At 36.8% G+C, this 18,105-nt stretch overlaps 1 protein-coding gene across 16 annotated transcripts in view; it reads left to right on the top strand.

Moving 5' to 3' along the window:
* nrg2a (neuregulin 2a) overlaps nt 1–18,105 on the top strand; it is a gene marked incomplete at its 5' end in the record, with an annotated part of 88,754 nt that overhangs the window by 57,844 nt on the left and 12,805 nt on the right. For 10 of the 16 annotated variants that reach the window (XM_079847487.1, XM_079847483.1, XM_079847482.1 and 7 more), the window contains 2 exons: nt 5,402–5,522; nt 14,911–14,969. In XM_079847487.1, the coding sequence (XP_079703613.1) occupies nt 5,402–5,522; nt 14,911–14,969 (180 nt within the window). Of the gene's footprint in view, nt 1–5,401; nt 5,523–14,469; nt 14,547–14,910; nt 14,970–18,105 lie in introns of all 16 variants that reach the window. The other 6 variants (XM_079847486.1, XM_079847481.1, XM_079847484.1 and 3 more) reach the window with 1 other exon arrangement.

The raw sequence follows: 18,105 nt of genomic DNA, 5'->3' as shown, positions 1-18,105 counted from the left end.
TTTAATCTAACTGTCAGAGAGTACTTTGAAACTTTCCGTTCTGAAAAGTCAAAATTTGTGTAATGCATAAAACAAGAAAGAAAATTGAAATACATAGCATACAGCTGTCCAATTTCAGAATTTTTGCATGCACCAGAATACTTACTTGCGCTTGCGTTAAATAGTCGAAAGTGAATATCGTCTTAATATAGCCAGCTTCGCAGTCCACCCGTTCACCCTCAAGGGGATAAACAGAGGCGACTGAAAATAATACAAACATGCCCGTTCCTAAAGCTCTGGGAGACTGTGGAGATGTTTTAAAGGCCGATCTGAATGTTTGAGCCTCTGGATGTGGTCTTTATGAGGCTCTGAGGGCTGCTCTCACTCCATCTTTCCATCCAGGGAGGCTGAGTCTTGTTGAGTGTGCTGTGCCATTAGTCCTCTAGTGGGGTTAAATAGGCACTGAGATATGCTAAAACTCTCAGCGGGCTTGGAGAGGAGGAACGGGGTGGCAGGGAACCTGTGCCTCCCAGCAACCAGCTGGATCCTGGCCAACCCGCATGCATGTTGTTGAAAGGAGTGTTATTATAGTTGTAAATTGCTGTTGTTTTCTCTCTCCCTCTTGAATGTCACACAGCTGAGTGAATTTCGAAATATAAACATTTAAATATGTTGCAAGATGAGTTTTCTTGGAGCCTTGGTTATCAGATGTGTGGCCCTATCCAAACAGTAAGAAAAAAAAAACCTTGACCAATGGCATGTGTTTGGGGGCGGGACTATCTCTTTGGCCGACCAATGGCAAATGTGTTCGGGAAACCGGTTTGAAAACAGTCAATATTGTTACAATTCTCTTTAGTGATGCTAGTTGTGCAGAAACTGCATATTTTGGAAGGCAACAAGTAAAAATAAATTAATATTACATTAACAAAAACAAAGACCGGTTGAGAACGGTTACTGTGAAATAATAACTGTAAATGACACCAAGTAAATAAACTTGTTTGCTCAATAAACATCTGATATTCACTCAAGTTATGTAAGACAATCACAACCAAATGTTACTGAGGGTGTTTTCTTGAGTCCTCTTTAAAAGAACCAAACTCCGACTCCTTTAGTGGACCAAGAGGTGAATCAAGTGAAGAAAAGACCCAGTTCTCTTTACGTTCACACTGTCCCTGTCCCTGAGAGAGGACTCAGATCCTTTTGGTCCACTTAAGTAGGAATGAATACTACATCCCAACCCGTTCTCATACCCAAGGCGTCACTTTCAACCATGCTTCAATATCTGACGCTCAAAGCACCCTTTAGCGTCCATATGAGACGCATAACCCTACCACAGACCTAAACCTACCCAACCGAAGCGTCACATATTGACGCTAAAGGGTGCTTTGAGCGTCAGATATTGAAGCATGGTTGAAAGTGACAAAAAGTGACGCCTTAGGTATGAGAATGTGTTGTACATCCATATTCTTGCACTATATCACACATCCGATCCACTTTTGTAAATCACATTTATTTTTAATTAGTGAAAGTTGTTTTCCTTGCATCCAGGACACAATATACAATAAAAGAAATATGCAAGTGAAATAAACTGCTTAGGTACAGTATACCTAAAAGCAATATTCAAGTAAGAAATAGAACAATCAAATGAAAAAATAAAACTGCATAATCTTCACCAAACAGATGATGATTCTACTGATTCATATATTTGGCTGCTGTCACTTTAAGAACTACAGTAATGCACGGATCCAGTATACTGATACACACATACACGATTTCTATCCCAGATGTTTACATTCACTTAAGACAAAACCAACTGTTTATGTGAGCCTTATGTGTTTTTTACACTTTAAACGCAATAAGACGCTAAAGAGAATTTAGTTTTGTACACACTCTGTAACAGCTGGCTTTTTGTGCATGTGCTTAAGGTGTGTGCGCTCGTAAAACTGTATATCAGAATTTTAAACTGGCAAGGCATGCAGCCACGTCTCTCTTAAACAGTTTGGTTTAAACAGCGGTTGAATTTCCAATAAACAAGTGTACGTTGTGAACTAATAATTTGTAGAGATCTGCCAGAAGCAGCAGCCATGATGAACCGCCGATTGGTACGGAGGCATCTGACGACCAGACTTTTGTGAATAGAAAAATCAAGTGAGCCCAGACTGATTTGTGTTCACAATGGACATTTTTAGCAAACCGTACCATTAGCTGAAAGCGTTCCATATTCAGACACCTCCCGAGATGGTCTCGGTTCGCTTAGCTTTTAAGGGGTCAGAGACCGCTTGGAGTGTTCACATATGGGCCAAAATTCACACAAACTGCGCTTACACCCGGATTTTCCACACCGTCTGTTGTATTTGTTTCAACAAACTGGCACAAGATGTTCTGTAAGCTGTCTAGGGTTCCAGAGCCACACAATGTGATTATTGCTTATACACAAATACACAACCTGACTAGACATGCAGTTTCGTGAACATGAAAATCAACAAGAAAGTTCAGAAACTCTCTGCCTCTCATATCCAAACCACAAGGGTGCTCTGATTTCACGCATGTGATTTGATGTGGTAACATTAGTACCTCTAGATCATGTTTGATATCAGGATGGGCCCCGATACGCATAAAGTGCATTTCCACATCTGCTAACGTTTCACTTTTCTTGGCCTGGCTACAGCCGGGTGTCACACGTGTGTGTGTGTGTGTGTGGGGGGGGGGGGGGGGGTTGCCGTAGTCCTACGATGAGCTGCTCATGCTTGGAAATCCGGTGGATTATTTCATTTGCAGAGAGAAAGAGGAGAACAAGATGGCTCATTTTGATCTGTGCTGAATTCCTGACCTATTTCGTCTCAGGCCTTAGGCTACACTGAAGACAATTGCCTTCAAATTTTTTGACTTTGACTTATTATCACACTTTTCTTTTCATTCGGAACAAGACAGTCTTCAATCATGTCTGAATTCAAGGGGGAAACCCCTTTGTTTTATCCATAAAGTTTTTATTCTTTAAGAAATCTTACATTACCGTTCAAAAGTTTACTTTTTTTGTAAAGAAATGAATCCTTTTATTCTGCAAGGATGCATTAAATTGATAAAAAAATTACAGTGAAGACTTTTATATTGTTAGAAAAAATTATTTCAAATAAAAAAAATCCACAAAAACAGCAACTGTCAACATTGATAACTTTATTTATTGTGCACTTTACAACTTTGCAGAACGTTTACATTCACAAACAGCTGTATTATACACTGCATGAAAGGGAATATTCGACAAACTATAATAGGGGCACTTTAAATGTAGTGTATATAATTGTCAGTCCTTAGTTCAGGGTTTTCAGATCTTACAAATAAATATCAATATTGTTGTACTGTATCATTGTGAATGTTTCCTTATGTATTACTGAACATCATACAACAAGCATTATCTCTTAGTGTCTGACACTGAATTGTAAGTCTGGCATTCACAATCTTAATTTAAACCTAAAAAAAAGGAATTTTGAACAATTTTAAACAACCAATCAAATAATAAAAAATGAATTTGCGATCATGTGAATTCACGATCAAATGTTCTTACTTCCACTGAAGCACAAAATGGCACATCTCAAATCATGCAGGAGAACATGTAAAGCCATGACTCATTCCAACAATGTTAGGTCCCACCCTCATGCTTGGCCAATTGATTCACCATATACTGCCTGACATGTTCATGAGTCCATGTTTGTGTAATCTGTTAGAGAAATAAACGTGTCTCGAACATGAAACAAGACTTGAGTTCAACGAATATGCCTGGTTGCTTTCAACCTTAGATTGATGAAGCTACCACATGCTGTCATTTAACTCAGACCATAATTTCAACTTGTCCCTCAGTGTATAAATGAATAGGAAACGCATTTAGAAATAAAATATACATGCAATGGAAATATTCAGTGGTGATTAGAATGCCACACAATCATTTTTTTCTAGATCGATTTATGTAAAAATACCATTAAAACTGCAATTCAATTACAACGATGGATACATGTCTTCTGTAATGAATTTTTTTAAACATAAATTCACCTTTTTTGACCCTTTATATTAAAATGTTGCTTGCAAAAAACTGCAAAACTGCATACAATGCTTTGAATACACCTCTTCTTCAATGAACATGTTTTTAAATCTAAATTAAAATGCATTTATAAATTTCCCTTTTTGACCCTTTATATCAGGGGTGTCCAAACTCAGTCCTTGAGGGCCACTGTCCTGCAGAGTTTAGCTCTAGCCTGCCTGGAAGTTTCTAGAATGCCTAAGACCTTGATTATCTGGTTCAGGTGTGTTTAATTGGGGTTGGAGCTAAACTCTGCAGGACAGTGGCCCTCCAGGAGCAGGATTGGACATCCCTGCTTCATATTATTATGTTGCTTGCAAAATCTGGGCGTCAATGCAGAGAGATTAGCTCCCAAATGGTGTAGTAACGTTATCTACCAGCAGGGGCTAACTGAGCCACGCTAACCAGCGAAACTAACAACATTAGTTTGGAAATCACAACATTTCTTTAATTACATAAATAACAGTGGGCTTGATGTGGTGAAGTGATGCCGTAAAAACTGCTGGAAGAGAGACATTTGTCTTTTTCGTTGTGATTAGCAAGATTAAATAAGCATGTTCCTTCAAAACATTTGCTTTGAACGCCGTTTCAACTTGACAAAGAAGCTCCACTGTGCTGTGCTAAACAAAAAGCCATTGCGTGTTTGAAAAGGCATCAATTGGGTGGTGATGACATGAGTGTTTGTAGACATGTTCAGTTTAACAGCGGTGAGAAACGGCAAAGGTATGTGGCTGCGGGAAGCAGTTTGCTCAGTCACTCTTCACGTTTTCTGCTTTTGATTACATTTTCAATAAACATGTTCTTGCATCCCAATGTTCACCCATTGAACTGGTACAAAAGGTAAACAAACTGCTGTCAAACTGGCCGTAATTTGATTTCGCCACGTATAATTTTCTGCAGGCCTTTAAACGTTGAACACATTGAACGTTGCTCCGATAATACTGCGGGATTACGGATCCATTCCAGACCTGTGAATCAGCCGGAGCAGGTGGCGTGGGCTGGGGTGTTCCAGCGCTTACTGAAATGCTTTTCTTTGCCTATATCGAACGTCTCGAACTTTAGCAGAGCAGCAAAGATGTACAGAGAGATTTGCGAAGGAAACCAAAGAGTCATTGTTCTAGTGAATGACTGTTATTGTAGGGAATGGGACATGAACTGAAGTGATAAATGATCAGTAACTTGTAATGAATGCTATCTGAAAAGATGGCATGCGTGTATTTTGGTTCTTGCACAACCACATGGTTGTTCTCTTTATTGTTTTCTAGGCACTCAATGAAAGCTCTGTCTGTTGTGTTTTGGTTGGCATGCCTTGTTGATGTCTTAAGATGTTTGTGTCTTTGTTTCCTGCAGTAACCACAACGTTATCTCCCGGCTCGGGCCACGCCAGAAAATGCAACGACACCGAGAAGGCATACTGCGTGAATGGCGGTGACTGTTACTACATACATGGTATAAATCAGTTTTCCTGCAAGTGAGTTTCTCTCGATTTCCTTTACTCTAATGTCAGTCTATTTATACTCCTGGTAAATCAAATCAAAGGGCTTCCACATGTATTATAATTGCTCTGAATGTATTTGGGTTCTTCTTAAACTGTAGGCACTTTAGGTTCACCATAATGTTTCCTCATAAGTGAGAGATTAAGGACTGCACGCTAAGTGAAGTAAGAATCCCTTGCCTTATTCCAGCAATGGCCAAATGGTATCCATCAAGTCGCCCATCCTTTTCTTCTCAAACTCATTCTCTCCATCTATCGCATCTGTCTTGGGTCGTGTCCCTCTTGTGTCAGGGGTACAGCGCGTTGACTCACTGGTGCAGATGTTGACGAGCGCGATATGACTGTGATGTGCTTGGGGAATTTAAAAAAACAGACCTCTCGTCCCCCTCCGGTGGCCCACGTTTAGCGTGCTGGAGCGGTGTGCATCAAACCATTGTAAAATGCCATGTCATGCTGGTTTAGAGCTAGAACAAATATTTACAAGAGCCAGAGGCCTCCCACAAGGTAAATAAGTCAGTTTGCTTACATTTCAATCACAGGGGAAAAGGACACCGATTTACACAGATGCTTTTAAATCGGGGGCGCTCGGGACGTCTTGTTATGGGCCGAAAAAATATTTTCGGCCCGCATTATCAAAACAAGACCAGGGCGATTAAGTAGCTGCGAAGGGCAGGATAACAAACAAGGATGCAGGAGCACATGGAAACGAGTTTGTGTATAGCAGGGAATGTCAGGTGCTGTTTCTCTTCTACTTCTACATCTTCTTCTTCTTTTAAAATCAATTTCAGACCGCATGTTGCGCCATGTTATGAGAGCACCTGCTGGTATTTTCAGCCCAGATGCACGCCATGCGTGCTTGCGCGTGTGCGCCACTGGAATACTGCTTGGCGAGCAAACTGCCAGGACATGTCTGCAACAGCCATTCAATAAGTTGTGTACAAATTGGAAGGAGCAATAACTCAATTGCTGCAGCTAATTCACTCATGGGTGAGGCACAGGTCCAGAAAAGTCGGATAATGCAGTCGAGGCCCGCTGGGAATTGTTGCCCCAAAGCTATCTCATTCAATATAGGCCAGGCTTCCATAGGAATTACTCACCGGCTGAACAAGTCTAGCCATACAAGCTACCTCATATTTATGGCTGCCTCCTTTTCATTGAAATACAAAGTTCCACACACACATATGGGGTGAAGGAAGAAGTAATAAATGACCCAGGCTAAAATTATTTTCTTGCTGGAATGATGGGGCGGGGGGAGTATTTCACAGCCCTGCCAAGTTACGGCAGCTCCACATCGACACCCCTGTCATGTTTACATAAGACCGGGACAGATGACAAAACTGAGGAGATTCATGGCCCGCCACTGATGGGGGCCCTGTAGTATTCGGCTCTGCGTCAAGGACAAGTTCTGATCCGAAGAACGTAGGTTATTGAGTTTTGTTTTTAGTGGCCATCTCTAACTATATTATTCACTTCTCACGAACACATCGGTTGTGAGACCTGACAATTTACGGTTATAGAATGTGGTTGTCACTCCTGTAAATGACTGAACTGTGTGTGTGAACGTAAACACAAATTGCACACCAAATACAGGGCTGACAACCGTATTCTGTTGTTTTGTGAAAGTCTCTTCTTAAAATGGTTATTTTGGCCTGTCCCACTTCTGATGTCTTGATCTTCCTGACCGTATCCGGCAATTAAAATCCTAGAACAGTGGGAAAAAACCATAACATCGTTTGTAACATTCCTTAAACTCAAGAAGAACATTATTTGGACATTATTTGTGTACAGCACAATGATAAAACAAGTAAATAATTCTATTCTAAATTGTAACAACAACAAAAAAATGTGGTTGACTGCATCCATAAGGTCAACCTTCAATTCTACAAGTTACTGTAAGAAAAAATACCAAATATCTTTTCTTTAATTACTTGAAAATATAAGTTTATTGCTAATTATGAAAGTGCTTTTGGTCCAAACTGGCTAGCCTGTTCTGCATAACAACTTAATTTAGGATTTGCAGGTGAAACTCGAAAAATTTGAATATCGTGCAAAATTTATAATTTGGATGATTATGGCTTACAGCTTATGAAAACCACAATATTCAAAATCTCAGAAAATTTGAATATTACATGAAATCAATAAAAAAAAGGGATTTTAAATACAGAAATGTCGGCCCTCTGAAAAGTATAATCATGCATATGAACATAGTTATATATATATACTAAATATATTAGTTTCACCTTTTAATTTGAATTACTGAAATGCATGAACTTTTGCACGATATTCAAATTTTTCGAGTTTCACCTGTATATTACTTGTATTGAATCTTTTTTTTTTTTTTTGCTAGAAAAATACACAATCAGGGTTTTAAACTGTATTTTTCATGTCCCGAATTTTGTTAATCGATAAAACCTCATATAAAATGAACAGAAAATAAAACCACTTATAAAATATTTAGTTTGACCTCCTGAGGTTGACGATCAACAAGTTAAGTGCCTCCTTTCACTGACCATTTGTTGAAAAAAAACGCAAACTTCATTTTTTTAAGAGCTTCAGGCACTTTTGTGTACTCTGTTCGTGGAAAGCGCCATTAAACTTTCCAAATATTAGTGCATGAAAACAGCTGCATCGAAAGTGTTTTTTTTTTTTTTTTTTTTATAACAGCAGTACTTTTCTTCAGACCAGATGCTGCATCCTTCATTATGTAACACAATGAAGATCAAGAGATCAGGCTTTATTTCCATGAGAATCTCGGTTAGGTATGACGTGTGTGCAGGAAAAATTCTACATTATTTGATTAATTCTGACAAATTCGCCGGCAGGATAGAAATGATGCAAAGCCTTCTGGGTCAGAACGGACTCTTTTAGGCAGTGCTGGTCCTCTCATTTTACAGAGTTACAGTGACCTGATCGAAGGCAACAGGACGCAGAAGAAAGACACCCTTTCCTCTTCTTGTTTTTTCTCTCTCTCTCAGCGCTTTAGTGCAAAGACCTTCTCATGAATTAAGGCAGCTTTACCCAGTGAAACTTCAGCTACAGCTTTAGGAAAGCATTAAATATTTGACTGAGTAGTTAGATAAAGAAAACTGATTAGCAGAATGACAAAACATAAAGATTCAGTAAATAAATATTCTATGTAAGTACAGTTGCATTTTAGCTTTTGATGATATGATTGATATTTATGTGTAATTTGCCAGTGGTGCTGGTTAGAGACTGATGTGTGTTTAAAACAGGATTAGATGATGTTATAACTAGCAGACCGAGCTATTTTTAGGGTTTAGGTTTTTTTAAGTCTGCAGTGCTCTCTATTACAGTGTATTCCACTGTAAATGTGAAGATGGGTTGTTCATTTAGGGTGTGTTCACATTTGTCAGGTTTGGTTGGATTAAAACGAACTCTGGATTGATTGCTCTGTTAATGCAGTTTATTTGAATAAGTGTGAACGCTGAACCCTGGTGCACACCAAACAAGCGGACAGAGACCACTGAAAAGATGGGTCTCAAGTCCACTTCCAAATCAACTCTGGTGCGATATGACTGAAATATGAACACGACATGGACTAAAGACATCTAAACAAACCAAAAACAGGATGTGATGGCATGAGATGCGACCCTAAAAAGGACATACCTGAAGCATACCTGTTTTTTCTCGGCATTGGAACTATGTTGCCCATTGCAGTTCGGGACAGGCATCAGAACTATAGCGTCTCTTGCAGCAGATTTTCATTTGTGTGTTCACAATTTATAAGCTTTTTATGAGTGTTTAGCTTTGCACACCGCATTGTTCTGGATGTTCGGTAAGTTCAGTCGCAAAATATCCATCATAAAAGCTGATTTTTTTGGCTCTTTGGTCTTAAATATGTATTTATTTTCTGGTCCATACCAAAAGAACCAAGAGAACTGAACTACAAGTGTGAACACACCATTAAAGAACTCTTTCTTCCTGATCTGTCTCTTAAAAATTGCGTTCATTGCTCTAATTCAGCTCTTAACCCATTAACTATATATTTTTTAAGTTTTTGACTAAACATTTTCAATTTGTGAAACCTTGTTGAAAATGTTTGAACATCCTTAAAACAAGATCAATGTCCTTGAGAAGCAAGATCCATATCTACAGTACCAGTCAAAAATATGTTTGGAACATTACAATTTATGTATTTGAAAGAAGTCTCTTATGCTCTCCAAGACTGCATTTATTTAATCAGAAAATACAGTAAAAACAGTAATGTTGTGAAATGTTACTGGAATTTAAAATGAATGTTTTCTATTTTAATGTATTTTAAAATGTAATTTATTCCTGTGAATTTTCAGCATCATTACTCCAGTCTTCAGTGTCACATGATCCTTCAGAAATCATTCTAATATGTTGTGCTACTTAACATTTGTATATGTGTGTATTCAAATAATTTATCTTCAATTATGTTTATTTTTCTCAAACCATTAGGATTTGTTTTCTTGTTCTACACACAAACCTCAACCCCTTAAATGTTGTGGTTAAAACAAGAACTGAACCATAAATAAACCATATTCAAGATATATATCGTTTGCGTCATATCTTACACAATTTTGCTTATCAAGTAAATTCATCTTGTTTTATGGAATTTAGTTTAAAAAAATACTAAATAATACTGATAATGTAAATGCATGGCTGTCTTTTGAATATATAAATGATGCAATAACTGGTCAGTTGTGCACTGTGTGGCTCTTTGCCATGTTGAAACTTCCCAGTGTGGTAATATATATATATATATATATACACACTCTACCGGTCAAAAGTTTTAGATCAGTAAGATTTTTAATGTTTTTAAAAGAAGTATCTTCTGCTCACCAAGGCTGCATTTATTTGATTCAAAATAAAAACAAAAACAGTCATATTGTTAAATATTATTACAATTTAAAACAGCTGTTTTCTATGTGAATATATAGTAAAGTGTAATATATTCCTGTGATCAAAGCTGAATTTTCAGCATCATTACTCCAGTCTTCAGTGTCACATGATCCTTCAGAAATCATTCTAATGTGATGATTTGATGCTCAAGAAACATTTCTGATTATTATCAATGTTGAAAACAGTTTTTTACATTTTTATTTCATGATGCTATGATGAACAGAAAGTTCAAAAGAACAACATTTATCTGAAATGGAAAGCTTTTGTAACATTAAACACTACCCTTCAAAAGTTTGATGTCAGTAAGAATTTTATTTTTATTTTTGGGGGAAAGAAATAAAAGAAATCAATACTTTTATTCATCAAGGATGAGTTATATTCATCAAAAGTTACAGTAAAGACATTTATAATGTTAGAAAATATTCTATTTTAAATAAATGCTGTTCTTTTGAACTTTCTATTCATCAAAGAATTTTGAAAAAAAAAATGTTTTTTGAGCATAAAATCTGCATATTAGAATGATTTCTGAAGGATCATGTGACACTGAAGACTGGAGTAATGATGCTGAAAATTCAGCTTTGCCATCACAGGAATAAATTACATTTTAGAAATATATATATATACGGGTTGGCCACCTGGAACTGGATTCTTGGAACTGGTATCTGTGTCACTGACGTCTAGGCTTGTTTGGATGATGTTCATGATGTTTATCTTCTTCAGGTTTACTTCTACAGCGCAGTTCTGGCAAAAAAAAACTCTTTCTATTTCTTTCTCACCGCCTTTGTAGATTTTCACAAAATTGGAGTCTTTCGGCTCCTACTGCGAGGGAGAGAGGGAATGAAAAATGCATATCCAAAACTGAGGAGGGGGCAGTCGGGGTTGAGGCGGAGGTTAAGTAGGGGAAAAAACTAGAGGAAAGAGACAGAATATGAAGTAAAAAAAAGAATGATGCAACGATCTACAAGAAATAAAGCGTCGGGGAGAATAGAGCAGTTTCTGGCTGTACCAATCATTAGTCTGGATAACAATATTTCATCATCTTTATTTTATTATTATTATCACTATTTTACACATTTTAGAACAGTAATTATGGAAGCTTGTTTCCGCCACTTAAACAAAACATTTCCGCCACAAAAAAATAAAAAAGGTAATTTCGACTTTTTATCTCAAAATTCTATGCGAATTTACATTTTCTCAGAATTGCGTGATATAAACTCACAACTGCGAGACATAAAGTATATATCTCGCCAATTCTGACTTTATCTCGCAATTGTGAGGTTATATCCCGTTATATGCGTGATATAAACTCGCAATTACCAAAAAAAAGTCAGAATTGGGGGATATAAACTCACAATTATTTATATTACGCCAATTCTGAGTTTATATCCCGCAATTCTGACATTTATATCATGCATATGACGGGAGATTGTGAGATAAAATTGTGAGATAAAAAGTCGCAATTATCCTTTAATTTTTTTTATTCCGTGGCGGAAACAAGATTCCAAAAAATAATAAATACATTATTATTTACAAATAAAAAGTGATATTAATAATAATAAATATTAAGTAATAATCAATGCATCCTGCAATAGTTTTCAAATATTGAATATATAATATTATTAAATATTAATAATACTGATGAATATAAATAATAATGCCAGTGCATCCTGAGATGTTTTTTTTTTATGTTTAGAAGAAGAAAAAATAATTTTGTGAGAAAGTTTAGCCGCTTTTCTTCCATGAATGAAAGCTGATCTAATTTATTTCAATTTTTTATTGTAAAACATTTGGTTTTGTAAAGAAACACTAGGTTTTTTTGAAGACTTGGTATATCAAATCTGAATTTCAACCAACCTGAAAATATCACCACATTTCTTCAAGGTAAAGACACAAAGACCAGTTTTACGCAAACGATGAACATAGACATGTAATATAATCTGTTCTTCATTTGGAGAAAGGAATGAATGAAGTTGAGGAGTTAAAATCCCAGAGGACCTCTCCAGACTGAGAGGCACACGTTTGCACACACGTTGGTCGGTCTCTCTGGCACTCTCCATCAGGATAACATTGTTTCCATGACCTTTGACCCCCGCATGTCTGCGCTCCGGTACATACCCCAACTTCTCTCCCTCCTGCATTCCCCTAAAGACTACAACATCTCACCATCTCTCTGTTATTCCCAGGGTCTCCGTAGTTAAAACTGCAGTGTTTTACACGCGTACCAGGCAGTGAAGAGATTACGGCCTGAACCACGGCTCATTTTACACTCTGTAAACTTACCAATGGCTTCGTGTGTGTGCTGCGTGTATAGTGTCACGCGTAATGCCTCACATCCTACTTCAAAAGAGCTTTTTTAACTTTAACAGGAGCCTTGTGTGTATGCGTGCCCGCTAAGTGCTAAGATCTCACTGAATTGTGTTAGATTTAAGCTATTTGCCAGCAGGGTACAAAGTCATATTCTCTGAAAACAAATCTTTAATGCTTCCCAAGTAAATGGACTTGTTTTGAGGATGCTGAGATTTTACTGGAAAACGAATCATTTTGAGCCTCTGGCGGTGCAGCGTGGGATGTGCAGGGAGACGGCGTTCAGAAGACGAGCTGGTGACGGAAGATAACACTCGCTCACCATTTCTGTTTGTCCTGAAAATTGAAGGTGGCCATTCATCAGTGATTGATCGCTGACTAGAGCAGTTATTGAGTTAGAGGAATTAACACTGTGAAAACATTACCCTCATATCGCTCATTGCGCACTGATGAGGCGTAATCTGTTTACTGGAATGACATGAATAAGCATAATTGGCCAATCAAATCCATGAATGAGATCCATGTCATAATCAGGCGACCATATTAGAGATGTGCTGCTTATAGGTTTAGATACAGTTTAAGCTGTTGGTGTTTGCTAGAATGTGATTGGTTCATACCAGGCTTTATTCTGGACTGCAAAATTATTTTTAATCAATTTTATTTCATGTTTTCCAGACAACAAGATCAATTTATTTGAGAAGCAAACTATATGTGTAATCATTTTAAAAAGAAATTATAGCTTTCAAAGAGATTAGCTTTCAAAGAATATATCTTTGATTTTTTTACATTTTAAATTTTCAAAAAAAAAAAAAAGTTTCAGAGAATAATGTGGTCAGTTACATGACTTTTTTTAAAAATAAATTAATACTTTTATTCAACAATGATGCATTAAATTGATTCAAAGTTAACATTTTTAGTTCATTGAAATTAAAAATTTGAGGTAATACAATGAAGGTGATTGGTTTGACAACAGAAACTCAAAATGCTATGTTATCTGAACCAAAATAATTATCTAAGTTGATCTGACAAAAGAAAAAAAAAGTTGTGATAACAAATCATGAAAATATTTTTTTAAAGTGTAAAGGCTTTTACATTATTACAAAAACAAATAAATGTTGTTCTTTTGAACTTTCTATTGAAAAGAAAAATGTATCACGGTTTCCAAAGAAATATTAATAATAATAATATTATTATTATTATATTAAACGGCTGTTTTTAACAATGAAATGTTTCTTATCAGATATATATTTCTGAAGGATCATGTAACACTGAAGACTGAAAATTCACCTTTGCCATCACAGGAAATCATACATTTTAAAATATATATTCAATAGAAAATAGTCATTTTAAATTGTAATAATATTTCACAATATCACTGTTTTTACTTTACATTTTTTACTGTGCAAATGCATGAAGCCTTGGTGACTTCTTTCAAAAACACTAAACGTCAAACTATGATGTAAATTCAAAGATATATTCTCTGGAAAACGAAATCTTAAAATATTATACGGTAAAATGATCTTGTTTTAAGAATGGTTGATAAATATTTAGAAAACAAGACAAAAATCATTCAGAAATTGCTCTTCTTAAACAAATGATGGCAGGAGAATCGGCTGACTATCAGATGTTTGTCTGGATGTGTTTCTGACGTCGCCGTGCGTAATATCCTCTGTGTATGATGTCTGTGTGTGTTTGGTGTATCTCTGTATTTCATCACCTCTCCTTCCCCCAGATGTCCGGACGGATACTTCGGCCAGCGGTGCTTGCAGACAGAGCCCTTGCGGTTATACATGCCCAAACCTAATAAAAGTATGTTGACTTGAGATGCACAGCAGCAAACAGAGGACCGGCTGTCACTGGGTTACCACTGTTGTCTCTCCTTTACCTCCTTCCGCCTCCCAAGGCTTGCTGGCTTAAGTCTGTCCTGAAATAGACACAGTGGTTCCTCCAGTGGGATCCTCTGCTTCTGCTGTACATAATTGTGCTATTGTCCTAATGTTCTCTCTGCTTTCTTTTCCCCCTCTCTCTCTCTCTCTCTCTCTCTCTCTCTCTCTCTCTCTCTTGCTTTCACCCTTTCCTTTTTCTCTTGCATTTTTTTTTCTCTGCTCGACACTCTCTCCCTCTCTCTCTCTCTCTCTCGCTCTCTCTCTATGGTTTTGTCTCTTTTCATCAGGTGTCCAAATGACTTTACTGGTGATCGCTGTCAAACCTACGTTATGGCCAGTTTCTACCGTATGTCCATTTCTTCTTCTGTCTGTCTGTCTGTCCGGTTTGCATGCTGAAACCGGAGATGTGGAATGTGGTTCTGTAATGGTTATTAATCTACTTCCTGTTCTAACATATCCATTTTTTTTTTTTACAATTATTGAGTTTTATTTGGTTCAGTGTCTCATTTACCCCCTGCATCACTGGTTAATTGATTTTACATTACATTACCTCTTAACATGATCAATGATGCATGTTTTCAGTTATGATGCATGTTCTTTAATAGATTGAACCGTAACTTAGTCATAATCATAATGGCAATAAAACACCAAGATGCTGCATCATACCTTAACATATATGACAGAAATATAGTTACTGTCAGTTTACTAACCATAAACATGTGACTGGTCAGCTAATAATTTAGATATAAAAATTGCACAATAGCTATCACAAAATGGCAACTAATATTTACATTTAAAAAAAATGTCCATAACAAAAAATAAACCTTCATATTAACAGTGCCATGTTGGTTATGTATGTTTTTATTTATCAGTATCTGTTAATATTGGATATATATTGGCTTTAGATTACATTTACAATTTAATCTTTAAAAGCACTAATAATTGAAATGTTCATTAGTAAATCTTAAAACGAATATTGTCATTCTGTGCATTATTGTGACACCTTCACAAATAGCATTTAAAATGATCAATTTTAGTTTTTAGTGTTTTATTAGAATTTAGTGTTTAATCATTTATCGGCCAAAACATAAAAATTGTTATCGGCCAGAATTGTAATATTAATGCATCACTAGTTCCTTTGGTCCAAACAGTGGAGCATAAGGCTGTCATCGCCAAGATCTTGGGTTTGATTCTCAGGGAATATATGAACGGTCAATCCTTGAATGCAATAAAATGCATAAAGCATCTTCCAAATGCATAAATGCAAATGAAATATTTTTCTACCAAATTGTATAGTAAATGTATTTCAAATTATTATTGAGTTCTGCAATTTCATAATTGCATATATTTAGTACCGTAATGCTGCCATAATTAGTTCGAAGTTAAAATATATATATATATTTTGAGTTTAGACAGATTTTTGTATCAGCTGTAGTAATTTGTATACAATGCATCGTTCTGTAGTTTCACAAGCGAGTGCGGTGTAAAACAAGAGCGGTTTGCGAAGTACAGCCATTGTTTCCCTCGAACAATCCTGCCACAAATCCCCTCACAGTTCAAAAATCCACCCCTTAATTATGCTATGAAATTAAACAGCTCCACTTCCCCGAGGTGACACATTTTAACCGTATAAGGCTACACCTCGGCGTCTCCACCGCACATGTCCATCAACTACAGAATAACACCTAGATTAGAGGGAGGCGCAGGGATCACTACACCTGACAGCTCATGCCTGTGAGCTATTGAGTCCGCATAGTGTGTATAATCAGGCCTTTGTGCTCTCGACGGTGTTGCTCTGCTGCCTCTGTTTACATTTTACCATGACCTTAAATCTCAACATATATTAATTCGCTTTTATAAAGATAGGAAGTACAGCATGAAAGATTGATGTTAACAAAATGAACCTACAAAGTTGCATGTAGAACCGAATAGATTTCCACGCCGCATAAAAAGGAATAATTCATGATGTATACACAAAGTGGTGCGAAACAAGAAAAAATATAGTTTGACACATGCTCTACCTGTGTCACGTAATATCAGGTCGTGATTTATCATCCTATATCAGGACAGCGCTCGGATCAAGTCTTTGCACGCGTGGATTGTCAGCTTTTAAACAGTCAACAACCAGGCTACCTTTCCGTACTTTGTAGCGCTGTTCAGTTTGGGAGGTCTGGAAATGGTTGTCTGTCAACATTAGATGTTTTAAACCGGAGGAAATGGAAATAGCATAAATGTAGCACAATAGGTGCGTGTACATACAAGCAGAGTGAGAGAAAAAATGTCTTTGGCGCCAGGGAACATGGGTAGAAGAGAGAAATGAAGGTGTTTCCCATCTTAGTGCATGGTAGGAATATTCTAACACGGAGAACATCTGACAAAATGTCATTTCTACATGCAACGCCCAGCTGTAATTCTCAGGTTGGAGGTTGTGCACGAGGGCAGACGTGTCCTCAAAGCTGTCGTCCCTGAGAGAAAGTGATTTTCTGTCACTTTCTGTTCAACTCGCTGTTGAGAGAATTGTAATCGCTCTACCAATTAGAGTCATAGTAGAGAACTAAAATATTCTCTGGCAGAAGCACTGCAACAGCCCAGGGGATTTTAGACTAGGATCCCTGAGAAATATGACAGAAAAATATCTATTTATTTATTTGACCTTGTCATTTGTATAAATAAAATGTTTTATTTGTTTTATTTACTCTGGAATAGTTCACCCAAAATATAAAACTGACTCACACAAAAGAATATATTTTAAAGAATGTCCAAGCTACTTTTTTACCACACTAGCAAAGTGAACATGGACAGATGAATGAATGTTTTGTAAATGGGTCTTTATATAAAGCACCTGGAATAGTAATATTTTTGTTTTCTTGGTATTGGTTTTTGTTCCTCATTTACTTTATAATGCAAAAAAAATCGTATCTCTACCTGACGATCGCTCGGGCATCTGTTCCACCTCTATCAAACCTGTGAAAGTATGTTGTCATGACAACAGTGGGAATTTCCTGTGGCTAATATTAGGCAGGTTAGCTGCCAAACTTTTATCCCAGTAACACAGAAATAATGATACTGTGTTTCATATGACAACTGCTCTCTCTGGCTCAGCAGAAGCGCCAACCGGATCTGAATATTCACTGTGATCGAAAGGTTTAATGACCACAGGAGAATCGTTTTCATTTAGGAATGAGATCACGCGGGTGTGGGTTTGAATCAATCGTTTAACGAGAATATAAAACCCCCTAAATTGATTTGTCTAGCCATGATATTTGTTGCATAGCGCATGTTTTTACTAATATAACATCCCAAAGTGTAAATAGCATCTTGTCATTAACAATTAACATAAACAAACATGTTTTTATGAATAATATCAGCTGTCTGTGTGCCCCACAGGTAAGACACATCAGAGATATTTGAATTGTGAAACTTAATGAACGCTTGAATGTATATCCGTTTACTTGCATTCCTTGCTGTATATGACAATAATT

Source organism: Squalius cephalus, assembly GCF_949319135.1.
Source record: "Squalius cephalus genome assembly, chromosome: 17".
NCBI classification, from domain to species: Eukaryota; Metazoa; Chordata; class Actinopteri; order Cypriniformes; family Leuciscidae; genus Squalius; species Squalius cephalus.
Note: the sequence above shows the minus strand (reverse complement) of the source record. Positions and strands in the feature narration are given on the sequence as shown.